General features: G+C 36.4%; 1 protein-coding gene across 1 annotated transcript in view; it reads left to right on the top strand.

Moving 5' to 3' along the window:
* The first annotated feature begins 1,792 nt into the window (after positions 1 to 1,792).
* Positions 1,793 to 13,824, top strand: part of LOC109614277 (tyrosine-protein kinase-like otk) — a 52,474-nt gene continuing 40,442 nt past the window's right edge. Inside the window, exons 1-3 of the mRNA XM_059128935.1 lie at positions 1,793 to 3,393; positions 11,685 to 11,825; positions 11,894 to 12,055. Of these exons, the coding sequence (XP_058984918.1) occupies positions 3,324 to 3,393; positions 11,685 to 11,825; positions 11,894 to 12,055 (373 nt within the window). The 5' untranslated portion in view covers positions 1,793 to 3,323. The remainder of the gene's footprint in view (positions 3,394 to 11,684; positions 11,826 to 11,893; positions 12,056 to 13,824) is intronic.

The raw sequence follows: 13,824 nt of genomic DNA, 5'->3' as shown, positions 1-13,824 counted from the left end.
TTTAGAAAAGTTCGTCGGAGATGAATTTTTCTTTAGAAAAGTTCATCGGAGATGAATTTTTCTTTAGAAAAGTTCATCGGAGATGAATTTTTCTTTAGAAAAGTTCATCGGAGATGAATTTTTCTTTAGAAAAGTTCATCGGGGATGAATTTTTCTTTAGAAAAGTTCATCGGGGATGAATTTTTCTGTAGAAAATTTCATTGGGGATGAATTTTTCTCTAGAAAAGTTCATCGGGGATGAATTTTTCTTTAGAAAAGTTCATCGGGGATGAATTTTTCTTTAGAAAAGTTCATCGGGGATGAATTTTTCTTTAGAAAAGTTCATCGGGGATGAATTTTTCTTTAGAAAAGTTCATCGGAGATGAATTTTTCTTTTGAAAAGTTCATCGGAGAGATGAATTTTTCTTTAGAAAAGTTCATCGGAGATGAATTTTTCTTTAGAAAAGTTCATCGGAGATGAATTTTTCTTTAGAAAAGTTCATCGGGGATGAATTTTTCTCCATAGAAAAGTTCATCGGTGATGAATTTTTCTCCATAGAAAAGTTCATCAGGGATGAATTTTTCTTTAGAAAAGTTCATCGGAGATGAATGTTTCTTTAGAAAAGTTCATCGGAGATGAATTTTTCTTTAGAAAAGTTCATCGGAGATGAATTTTTCTTTAGAAAAGTTCATCGGAGATGAATTTTTCTTTAGAAAAGTTCATCGGAGATGAGTTTTTCTTTAGAAAAGTTCATCGGAGATGAGTTTTTCTTTAGAAAAGTTCATCGGAGATGAGTTTTTCTTTTGTAAATTTCATCGGAGATATTCCCATCCCACCATCTCCGCCTCTGTGTGTGTTTGCATGTCTGTGCGGCTTTCGTGTAATTTGGTACGATTTATTTCAGATTTTATTTCTTTTTCTATTTATTTATTCTAGATGCGGTTGTTTATAATTTCGGAAGTCACAAAAAGACCGAGAAAAAAAAGCAGATCACAAAAGCACTTGCCAAGCAACAAAATCCAAAAACATGCCAACGATCCAGCAACAAAGCCATTAAAATGAGAACTCAATGTGTTATGTTATGGTTTTGTTCGTTTTAGCGGTTTTCGTAAACAAATTAAAAAGAAAAAAAACACAACAGAAAATACGATTTTATTAGAGGCTCGTAAAAGTCAAATGCATAAAATTTTTATAAAAATAAAAATAACATAAAAATGCAGTTGGGAGAAATATAGGGAGAGAGAGAGCGAAGTCTTTCTCTTCGGAATAATGCATTGCAATTGTATGGCAAAGAAAAATCTTATTGGAGTTAAAGGCATCATTACGCGGGCCGTTGTTACACAGTGTTTATTAGTTGTATGGGACAGAGAGTTATTACTGGATTTTTCTTGCTCTCTCTGTGTGTGTGTGTTATTAGGGTAGCCTCTCTCCCTTATTGCGTGTGCTTTGTTTTTATTCAAACCGGCTTTTTATTGTTTGCTTGTCTCCTTGCGTTGCCTTTGTTTTGAGATGGGAGAGAGACACCGAGTGTGTGTGTGTCTGTTCGTGAGAGCCATTCAATGAGAGTTCCCGGTGTGTGCAACTCCATGTTGTGTGGAGAAAGTGGGTTCGTAGAGTTTATGCAGTTTGGCTTCGCTTGTTGTGCTTCAGTTTTTTTCAGTCGGCTCACGGAAACGGTTGCTTAAAGCGGATACGGAAAACTCGAGCACAGAGTTGAAATGAAATAAAAACAAGAGCCAATAAAGAAATGAAATATATGAAGAATAAAAATTTAAAAAAAATAAATAAATAAGAAATATTTAATAGAAAAAAAAATAAATTTTTTCAAGTGACTTAGTGAGTGCAAGTGTGTGAAACCATAAACCAAATATTAAATGCATTTTAATAAAAGGTGCAACGCATCAACAAACCAATAACAATAAATGTTTGTGTGTACGTGAGCATAAAATTAATGCCGCCATTGGCGTTGATAATGAGACCCCTCAATGGGTGTTTGATTAAGAATTTACCTTTACTTTGAAGTTAAACTGCTAAACGTGATAGACGACAGACGCTTGTCAACCATAAAAAAGGTGAAAAAAAAAACGAAGAAAACAACAAATAAAGGAAAACATTACGTTGAGATAAAAACAAAAAGAAAATAGAGAACACCCAGACAAACATTGGAAATAAAAGAAAACTTCGCCTTCTTCGTGGGTTCTGTCCATTTTTTTTATAACTATCCAAATATCAATTAATATTAAGTGAAAACAAATAACAACATATCACCATCATCGTTGTTGTTGGTGTTGCTGTTATTTTTTTGTAGATATGTGTGTTTAAACGTGAGCATTCATGTTTAACCAAAGCAAACTGAAAACCCATCTCTCACATGCATGAATGCATTTGACAATCACCACAAATGAACTTCACTTTATCCAAATTTCCCTGTAGCTGAGTGAGGCAAGTCCATGGCCACGGCAGACAAATAAAGTCAATATACAAATTAACTGAGTAATAACAGTAAAAACAACAAAAGAATAACATCCCAACCAACTCATTTGCCGCACAACCTATTTGTAGTTGTTGTTGTGGCGGTGCACGTTTCGTCGTGTTTTATGCCTGTGATTTATAACACCGTCAGCCCATCAGACAGACAAACATTCTGCGCACTGCATTGTGGATACAAACCAAAGACCCAGACAACCAACCAACGAACCACACTCTCCCCATATCTTCCAGATTGTTTTCCAACTTTAATTTACCTGCCAAGAAGCAAATGTTTTTTGTAAATCAACGTCTTCCTTGCCCTCGAATGCCTTAACCATTGGCCAAATATTGAAAGAGAAACACACACAAGAGACAAATACTCTGACACACACACAGAGAGAGACAGACAGCAGCAGCAGCATCCTTCTCATCATTATTTTACCGTTTGTTAAACTCAAATAAATCACCAAACGGTACGACTCTTTACCGGGGAACAAAAAAAAAGAGAATCAAGAGAACAAACACAAAGAGGAGGACTCTTCCATACAAAAAGAGAACACTTAAGAAGGCATTAAACAAATACAAAAACAATAATAGTTTGCATAAAAACAACAAGAAAAGTCTTGCCAAAAAATAACTTAAAAGAGTCCAGGAAAATGAAAAGATTTTCTTAAAAAGCAACTGCACCAGAAGAGACAAAGTAAACTGCTACTCCTGGTGGCATTCATTGCTTCATTCAACACAGTCTGCTAGACGGTCTGTTGTCAGTTATCAATTAACTAATTGGATACTTCAAAGGACATAGAGAAAAAAAGGGGAAAGAGAGAAGGAACCAAGAGGAGAAGAAGAAGTTGGGTCATCAACATATTTCATCATGGATCTCATTAACACAGTAAAGGATTTAAAATTATTAACTGTCCTGCTAATTTTGGCCAGTCAACAAGGTAAGTGGTTCGCAAACTAATTTAATAAAGGATAGGAAAGTAAAGAAATAATAAGACAGAGATGCGAAGGAGAAAAAACAGTAAGGGAAAAAATAAAATCAACGATGAACTTATCTAAAGAAAAATTCATCTGCGATGAACTTATAGAAAGAAAAATTCATCTCCGATGAACTTATTTGAAGAAAAAGTCATCCCCGATGAACTTTTCTAAAGAAAAATTCATCCCCGATGAACTTTTCTAAAGAAAAATTCATCTCCGATGAACTTTTCTAAAGAAAAATTCATCTACGATGAACTTTTCTAAAGAAAAATACATCTCCGATGAACTTTTCTAAAGAAAAATACATCTCCGATGAACTTTTCTAAAGAAAAATTCATCTCCGATGAACTTTTCTAAAGAAAAATTCATCTCCGATGAACTTTTCTAAAGAAAAATTCATCTCCGATGAACTTTTCTATGGAGAAAAATTCATCTCTCCGATGAACTTTTTCTATGGAAAAAATTCATCTCTTCGATGAACTTTTTCTATGGAAAAAATTCATCTCTCCGATGAACTTTTCTATAGAGAAAAATTCATCTCTCCGATGAACTTTTCAATAGAGAAAAATTCATCTCTCCGATGAACTTTTCTATAGAGAAAAATTCATCTCTCCGATGAACTTTTCAATAGAGAAAAATTCATCTCTCCGATGAATTTTTCTATAGAGAAAAATTCATCTCTCCGATGAACTTTGCTATGGAAAACTTCATCTCCGATTATCTTTTCTATGGAAAAATTCTTCATCCCCGATGAACTTTTCTATAGAGAAAAATGCATCTCTCCGATGAACTTTTCTGTGGGAGAAGCTTTCATTTAAAGGTTTTTCTTACAATTTGTATTTTTATCTCACTCTCTTTGTATTCCTATATTTGTTACAGTTCCATGGTTATTTTCCACAGTTTATTTGTTGTCTAATTCCCAAACAGGACCGCAACAATGCCATACATTGTTGTCCTTTCACTTTGACAATAATAACAAAAGGTTCAAAGGATTTGTTAGAGGACGTACGCATAAACCGGGTATCCAAACACATACACACACATCCAACAAGGACTATCAGCAAAGAAATCCCTGACAATGTTTGAATGAATATTTAAGTACTTTTTCTATTTATTGATTTGAAGAGAGAAAAAAAAAACATCTCAAGAGGATATCTTTGGCCAAAATACAAACATGAAGTGGTTCCTTTTACAAGCATGGCAATTTTATTCAATTTTCGCACACACAGACGCACACACACACTCGTACATACCCAAAGGCCGCCCTAAGAGCCTCACTCGTAGAGAGATTTAAGAAAAGTTGTTAACATTTGAATAAATATTGCATGGAAATTGGCAGGCAGGCCAATTTTACGTAGATTCGATAAAGCTGATTTATGTGTCTGAAGAGAGGAGACAAGTGGTTTTCCGGGAAAGAAAAAAAAAAGAAAATTGTCCTTGGAGGCCAAGAGATGAAATATAGCAGGTATCAATGTGATAAATACACAAGTGATAACAACGATGAACTTGAGTTTTTTTAAAGAAAAAGTTACATCAAATAACTTGTGTTAAAGAACTGTCAGATCGGATGATATTTTCTCTGGGACCTGGGAAAAGTACCTTTGGGTTAAATTTCCTTAAGGAAAAAATAATCTCCAGTGGTATTTTGTGTTGGAAAAGTTGTTTTCCATTAATTTTTTCGGGACGAAAAGCTTTATTTAACGAATTTTCCTGTGACGAAAATCATCTCCAAGAGGGGAAACATTCCATGGAAGAATTAATCTCTTATTAAATTTTCTTAGGCTAAAATTTTTCATGAGGAAAATTCGTCCTTTTTAAAAGTCATCCCTAAGGAGAAAAGAAATCTCTGCTGATATTTTCCCTTAGAATTTTTTATACCCTCCACCATAGTATGGAGGGTGTAATAAGTTTGTAATTCCGTTTGTAACACCTCGAAATATACAATTGAGACCCCCTAAAGTATATACAGGGTGAGACAACATCAGCAGAAATGGTTCGAAAAGTAAAGAAGCGACTTGATTGATGAAAAATGGCAGCTGAGCTGAACATATCGCAATATTCTATTCGGCAAATATTGAAAAAATGAGCTCGGGGTAAAGCCCGAGCTTCGCTTATCCGAAAGTGGAGAACTGTCGAATTTGGTTTTCTCCGATGAGAAAACATTCGTTGTCCAGCAGTTTGTAAACAAACAAAATGATCCGCCTGTGTTTACTTGCCAAGGAGTTCAGCTGAAAATGTGCACTTTCGGTTGGCCACCAGATCTCAAGCGCCGGCCATGGTGATGGTGTTTGCCGCCATAACAGCCAATGGTCGCTCTCTGCTCGTACTTATCGACCGTGGTGTCAGAATAAATTCCGAATATTATCGCGAAAATATTCTGGAGGGTGTATTAAAGCCTTGGGCACGCAAACATTTTGACCGCAGACATGTCCAATCCCAACAAGACTCAGCACGCGTCTCCCAAGATGTTCCTCGCTTAATTTCCAGCGCACAATGGCCACCAAAATCTCCGGACCCCAATCCGTTGGACTATTGTTTCTGGAGTATTTTGGCATTTAAAAATACCAAATTGTCGATCACCTCAAACAAGCGCTTCTCCGGGAATGGGCTAAAATACCGCAGAGCACCATTCGGACAGTGTGTGACGGTTTCATTATTCGTTTGAAGGCCATAATTCGTGCCAAAGGTGAACAATTTGAATAAATCTAAACTTATTCTAAAATTTAAAGCTATTTCCGACATTTTTTGCTTGGAAATTATGGCGTTTGACTTTGTTGCAGTTTTTTGATCTCACCCTGTATTCTTGATCAGCATAATATTCTATGTCGATTTAACGATGTCCGTCCGTCCGTCTGTGAAAACCACTGTAGCTTTCGAAGGAAATGAAATAGGTTCATAAAATTTTACTCAAATGTATATTATGTCTGCAGGACTTTTGGTAATGAAAATGGGCCATGTAGGTCTACGTTGTGATATAGCCCCCATATAACGGTACCTCCCGATATTGGATATTTTGGTGATTCAAACGACATTATTCACCGGAATTGTTTCAGATTTGGTATTTGAAGTTCGTAATGGATACTACAGTCTGTGCAGGTCCACGTTTTCATATAGCCTCCATGTAAAGGCACCTCCCGATATTCTGTATTTTGATGATTTTAGAGACATTATTCACCGGAATTGTTTCAAATTTAGTATTTGAAGTTCGTAATGGATACTACAGCCTATGACAGAAAATTGTTCGTGCAGGTCCACGTTTTGGTATAGCCCCCATATAACGGCACCTCCCTATTTTCGGTATTTTGGTGATTTTAGCGACATTAATAACCGGAATTGTTTCAAATTTGGTATTAGAGGTTCTTAATTGATACTACAGCCTATGACAGAAAATTGTCTGTGCAGGTCCACGTCTTCGTATAGCCCCCATATAACGGTACCTCCCGATATTCGGTATTTTGATGATTTCATCGACATTATTAACCGGAATTGTTTCAAATTTGGTATTTGAAGTGCGTAATGGATACTACAGCCTATGACAGAAAATTATCCGTGCAGTTTCACGTCTTCATATAGCCCCCATATAAAGTCACCTCCCGATACTCGGTATTTTGATGATTTCAGCGACATTATTCACCGGAATTGCTTCAAATTTGGTATTTGAAGTTCGTAAGGGATACTACATCCTAAGACAGAAAATTGTCTGTGCAGGTCCACGTCTTCGTATAGCCCCCATATAAAAGCACCTCCCGATATTCGGTATTTTGATGATTTAAGCGATATTATTTACCGGAATTTGTTCAAATTTGGTATTTGAAGTTCGTAATGGATACTACAGCCTATGATAGAAAATTGTCTGTGCAGGTCCACGACTTCATATAGCCTCCATATAAAGGCACCTCCCGATATTCGGTATTTTGATGATTTTAGCGACATTATTCACCGGAATTGATTCAAATTTGGTATTTGAAGTTCGCAATGGATACTACATCCTAAGACAGAAAATTGTCTGTGCAGGTCCACGTTTTGGTATAGCCCCCATATAAAGGCACCTCCCTATTTTCGGTATTTTGGCGATTCAAGCGACATTTTTCGCCGGAATTGCTTTAAATTTGGTATTTGAAGTTCGTAAGGGATACTACATTTTAAGACAAAAAATTGTCTGTGCAGGTCCACGACTTCGTATAGTTCCCATGTAAAGGAACTTCCCGATATTCGGTATTTTTAAAATTTTAACAGATTTTTTAACGGATTTTTTTTTTGAAATTTTGTCAAATTCGTTCTAAATGGTGGAGGTTATTCAATGTTCGGCCAGGCCAACTTACAGCTAGTTTACTTGTTTTATAATCGAATTTTCTGTTAAAAGTGTTTATTATCCTTTTATCCTTGAGAAAAGAAATTTCCAAGGGGAAAATCGATCCTTGATGAAAATTTTCATGGGAAAATGTTTCGCTCATTGAATTTTCTGTGGTCTAAATTGTTGCAAATGAAAAATTCGTCCTTATATAACTATCCTCTGCTAAGAGAAAATTTAATCTCTAATGTAAAAGTAACTCTCTAATGGACTTTTTCCTTGGGAAAGTTCCTGTCCCATGCCTTCTAAATGTTTCACCTAAAAATCGTCCTTCTTAAATTTTTATTTGCCTATATTACGTTTAATTTAATTTTAAACTGTCAACCAGGTACTCGACTCGACTGATTCGAGCATTGACCCTTTGTTGTATTAATTATCCTGGCCAAGGAGATGTCAGGCAATATTTGTGTTAAGCAAACATATATATCCTGTGACCCCAGACAAAGGATCTCAATCATGCAGAGAAGACATTAATGTTTACCCAGTAGCTTAATGAGCTACGACAAATAATGAATACTCATCGACAAGGAAGGAAAGAGAGAGGGAGAGGTGGAGAGAGGGAAGTTCTTTGGGATTTGGCATACAAAGATATTTCAGGCTGAAGTAGCAAGGATATGAGTATTTGCACACATTCAAACACACATAGAGATATACATGACTATTTATGCCAATAGAATTGCCGGTATCCTTTTGTAGGTTATGTTAGAAATCATAACCTGAAGTACACACACTTTTGAGGTACTCAGGGCCTGGGACTCACACAAAACATACCTGATGCCAAACAACAACACCAACAACAGCCTACATAATATCCAGCTCTTATTCATATTGTTGTGGTGGTCCGAACCCATGCCGGTTACCATGCAACACAATCGAACAACAATGGCAACACATGGATGAATGGTTGTATGGCTTGGCTCGTTCATCGAAGAAAAAAACCTAGGCCGGCCACTTCAAGCAGATAATTTGCACTCATTGCTTGTGTGCAGGCAGCCAACGCCACCGCCGCCTCCTGCAGACCATGAAAATGAAATTGTAACATTTTCCGCACCACACAAAGAGGGAAATCTAATACCTGGAACAACAGCCAGAAAAAAAACCTGGCTGAAAACAATAGCCAACAAATGAAAACATGCGTAAAACAGCCGATGAATTCAAGTGTCCAACGGCAACAGAATGTTCCAATTATCCGATGATAATATCCAGCCAGGCGAACGTTACGTGGGCCAGGCTGGCTGGCTGGACGGATGGATGGACAACACTTATCTTCATTGTTTTGTATTTTTTTCAGGTTTCCCTTTGAAGAGCCCATGTCCGCTCTTTTATCTCTTTGGGATGACCACATGTGTGTGTGTGTGTGTGTGGGGATTTGTGGCATATGTGTGTGTGTGTTTGTGCGTTGGAAGATTCGCAACAATTTTTGACATCAAAGTTGATGTGTCAGCATTATCAAACCCTATTATTAGCATTCTTCCCTTGCCGCTCGCCATCAATTCCTTGGAATTCCTTGTCTCTTTGTTCGCAAAAGTGCATTTGTGTGTTCGTTTGCCGGCTGTCCTGACAAAGCTTATCGGAAACGTAACGACAAACCCAAATTCGCCATTTGCACAACTTAGGAATTGCGGATTTCGGTCTGAAATAAAGAGGGATTGACAGAACCGATAATTATGATAATGATGATGATGAACAACAACAACGGCAAGGGGGACAACAAACTATCACACAACTCGCTGGAAGATGAAGTTAAAAGGAATTTTGCTGAGTTAGCATAAAAATTCCTTCAGAGGAAGAAGAAGTCGTTATTTGGAAAGGTTGGGGGCAAACTCTGGGGTGGTATGATGAGGTTGGGGAAATTATAAATAAAATAACGTTCATCGGAGATGAATTTTTCCATAGAAAAGTTCATCGAAGATGAATTTTTCTCCATAGGAAAGTTCATCGGCGATGAATTTTTCTCCATAGGAAAGTTCATCGGAGAGATGAATTTTTCTCCATAGAAAAGTTCATCGGCGATGAATTTTTCTCCATAGAAAAGTTCATCGGCGATGAATTTTTCTCTATAAAAGTTCATCGGCGATGAATTTTTCTCCATAGAAAAGTTCATCGGCGATGAATTTTTCTTTAGAAATGTTCATTGGGGAGATGAATTTTTCTCCATAGAAAAGTTCATCGGAGAGATGAATTTTTCTCCATAGAAAAGTTCATCGGAGATGAATTTTTCTCCATAGAAAAGTTCATCGGAGATGAATTTTTCTCCATAGAAAAGTTCATCGGAGATAATTTTTTTTTCTCCATAGAAAAGCCCATCGGAGATGAATTTTTCTCCATAGAAAAGTTCATTGGGGAGATGAATTTTTCTCCATAGAAAGTTCATCGGAGAGATGAATTTTTATCCATAGAAAAGTTCATCGGAGATGAATTTTTCTCCATAGAAAAGTTCATCGAGGAGATTAATTTTTTCCAAAGAAAAGTTAATCGGAGATGAATTTTTCTATAGAAGGGTTCATCGGAGATGAATTTTTCTTTAGAAAATATTCATCGGAGATGAATTTTTCTTTAGAAAATATTCATCGGAGATGAATTTTTCTTTAGAAAATATTCATCGGAGATGAATTTTTCTTTAGAAAATATTCATCGGAGATGAATTTTTCTTTAGAAAATATTCATCGGAGATGAATTTTTCTTTAGAAAATATTCATCGGAGATGAATTTTTCTTTAGAAAATATTCATCGGAGATGAATTTTTCTTTAGAAAATATTCATCGGAGATGAATTTTTCTTTAGAAAATATTCATCGGAGATGAATTTTTCTTTAGAAAATATTCATCGGAGATGAATTTTTCTTTAGAAAATATTCATCGGGGATTAAGTTTTCTTTAAAAAAGTTCATCGGAGAGAAAACAGTTAAGTTGTTTTCCCTAACTTCTTACCCCCACCTCGTCTCTCAATATCCGAAAACCGGGCTTTCGGCCCATGTTCCTCACATGAGAGCAGAAAAAACCGAACGTAACGCAATAATTCCATGAGAAACTCCATTGATGCTGTGTCTGTCTGCCTGGCTCCGTGTCCGTTTATCTGGCGTTCTGTCTATCTGGCTGTCATTTAATAAGTCAGACCTTCGAATCACGATGGCGATGGCGATGCTGATGTCGATGCCGGTGATGATGATGTTCGGTGGCGGGTATGAACGCAATACATGTTTGGGTTTAGTTTAATGAAAGTGGTCCCTTTTGGCTGATGCCAGCTAGATGACTGGCTGGCTGACTGGCTCGCTCGCTGGCTGGCTGCCTGGAACAAATGCCGTCGATGTTGTTGCTGTTGTTGTTAATGGTTAATGGCGAAAATCGATTCTTCATGCATGAACAGTTCAATCTGTAGTTTTTGTGATTTTTATTTAATGTTTTGCGTTCTCCGTTTCGTTCGGGGCGAAGCAGCTAGCGAACGATACGGTGTGGTTCCGGTACATAGTCTGGTTGTATGGATGGATTAAATGCCAAATGGCCCAAGTGGAGGTTGTGTTAAAAAATAATTTCTGGGGACTTTCTTTACATTTGTTTGTGTTTTGTGACTTAGTTCCCTTGGCATTCCATCGGAGCGACGTTGTGCTTTTAATCAACGCCAAGCACTGACTCCATGTTTACCTTTCGGCATGGCCCAGTTGGCGTTGGCTTGGGCAGTGTGACGTGTGATTGCTCCATAAAATAATGATTTGTTCGGCACTATTATTTTTATCAGAACCACACAGACACACACACACGCAGAGCGATACATGCCCGGGCAAATATTGATTTCATTGTCCTTTGTGCCGGATTGGACAGAGAGAGGGGAGATAAACATGTTATTTTTTCTTCTTCTTCGTTTTCTTTTATTGACAAACTTCTTTTTCCCTTTTCTTTGCAGTTTTTTGCTCTTCTTTGGCCGAGACATCATCACGTTTCCTGATTCTGCCCCAGTCACAGTCCATTGCCGAGGGAGATACGGCCGATTTTAATTGCCATGCCACGCCCACTCGTGGCCTCATCTATTCATGGACATTAAATGGTAATTATCCGGAAAGCAACAACAACTTCTCCAATTGCTAATCCCCCCAAAAAAACTTCTCTTTCCAGGTCAATTAATCCAAAATTCAAGTCGCATCTATCAAAACGGTTCCGATTTACATATCGAAGCGGTTAGCCGAGAGAGCGATGCCGGCGATTTTGTATGCATAGCCACCAATGTGGCAAGTGGTGCCCGTCAGGCATCACCGCCGGCCCGCCTGACTGTCATATGTAAGTAGTTTGTCAATGGGTTTTTTTTATGAATTTTAATTTCTTCCAAAAAATGGAAGGGTAATTTTTTAAGAAAAAAAAATAGAATTTTGGCAAAAATTCAAAAAAAAAAAAAAAATTCATCCGACATGAACTTATCTAAAGAAAAATTCATCCGAGATAAACTTTTCCAAAGAAAAATTCATTAGCGATGAACAATTCTAAAGAAAAATTCATCCGAGATGAACTTTTCTAAAGAAAAATTCATCAGCGATGAACTTTTCTAAAGAAACATTTTTCTCCGATTAACCTTTCTAAAGAAGAACTTTTCTAAAAAAAATTCATTTCCGATTAACTTTTCTAAAGAAAAATTAATCTTCGAAGAAAAATTCATCTTCGATTAACTTTTCCAAAGAAAAATTCATTAGCGATGAACAATTCTAAAGAAAAATTCATCCGAGATGAACTTTTCTAAAGAAAAATTCATCTCCGATGAACTTTTCTAAAGAACAATTCATCTCCGATGAACTTTTCTAACGAAAAATTCATTTCCGATGAACTTTTCTAAAGAAAAATTCATCTCCGATGAACTTTTCTAAAGAAAAATTCATCTCCGATGAACTTTTCTAAAGAAAAATTCATCTCCGATGAACTTTTCTAAAGAAAAATTCATCTCCGATGAACTTTTCTAAAGAAAAATTCATCTCCGATGAACTTTTCTAAAGAAAACTTCATCTCCGATGAACTTTTCTAAAGAAAAATTCATCCCCGATGAACTTTTCTAAAGAAAAATTCATCCCCGATGAACTTTTCTAAAGAAAAATTCATCCCCGATGAACTTTTCTAAAGAAAAATTCATCCCCGATGAACTTTTCTAAAGAAAAATTCATCCCCGATGAACTTTTCTAAAGAAAAATTCATCCCCGATGAACTTTTCTAAAGAAAAATTCATCCCCGATGAACTTTTCTATGGAAAAATTCATCCCCGATGAACATTTCTAAGGAAAAAGAAAAATGTTTCTAAAGAAAAATTCGTCTACGATTAACTTTTCTAAAAAAATCATCTACGATGAACTTTTCTAAAGAAAAATTCATCAGCGATGAACTTCTCTAAAGAAAAATTCATCGGTGATGAAATTTTCGATGAATTTCTCTAAAGAAAAATTCATCTTCGTTGAACTTTGTTAAAGAAAAATTCATCTCCGATGAATTTTTTTAAGGAAAAAATCATCAGGTGAACCCTTTAAGAAAAATAGACATCAATCATAATTTAGCTATAGTCATCATCATTGATCATTTGAAGTAGAGCCATTCCCTATCCTACATAAAACTGACTTGGAATGTCTTTGTTGGCATATAATGGTCCTCAAAATGATATACGTTCCTTTCCCCTCTCCTTTCGCTTCAAACCCTGACAAACACACATTCACATTCCTGGCATATTTCATATCTTTATTAGGTGTTGCCCGATGTGCTGATGATGTTCATCCTCATAAATACCCACGTGTGTCTTTGAGTGTGTGTGTGTGGGTCTGTGATGAAAAGCGAGTATGGGCATATAAAATTTCGTAGTATTTGTATGGAAGAGTCTTGAAAGTTTTCCACTTACACATTCATCTCGTTCATCCACACAAGCACACTTGTGTTATCTGCTCCTGCCAATTTTATGCAAATTTTCGGAAAGAAGAAGAAATTGCAGAACAAAAAAAAAATGAAGTTAAGGAATTATTATCCTTGCCAAGTTTTTTTGATTGTGGTGAAAATATTTCCATGTTCGTCTGGGTGTGTGT

Source organism: Musca domestica, unplaced genomic scaffold, assembly GCF_030504385.1.
Source record: "Musca domestica strain aabys unplaced genomic scaffold, Musca_domestica.polishedcontigs.V.1.1 58, whole genome shotgun sequence".
NCBI classification, from domain to species: domain Eukaryota; kingdom Metazoa; phylum Arthropoda; class Insecta; order Diptera; family Muscidae; genus Musca; species Musca domestica.
Note: the sequence above shows the minus strand (reverse complement) of the source record. Positions and strands in the feature narration are given on the sequence as shown.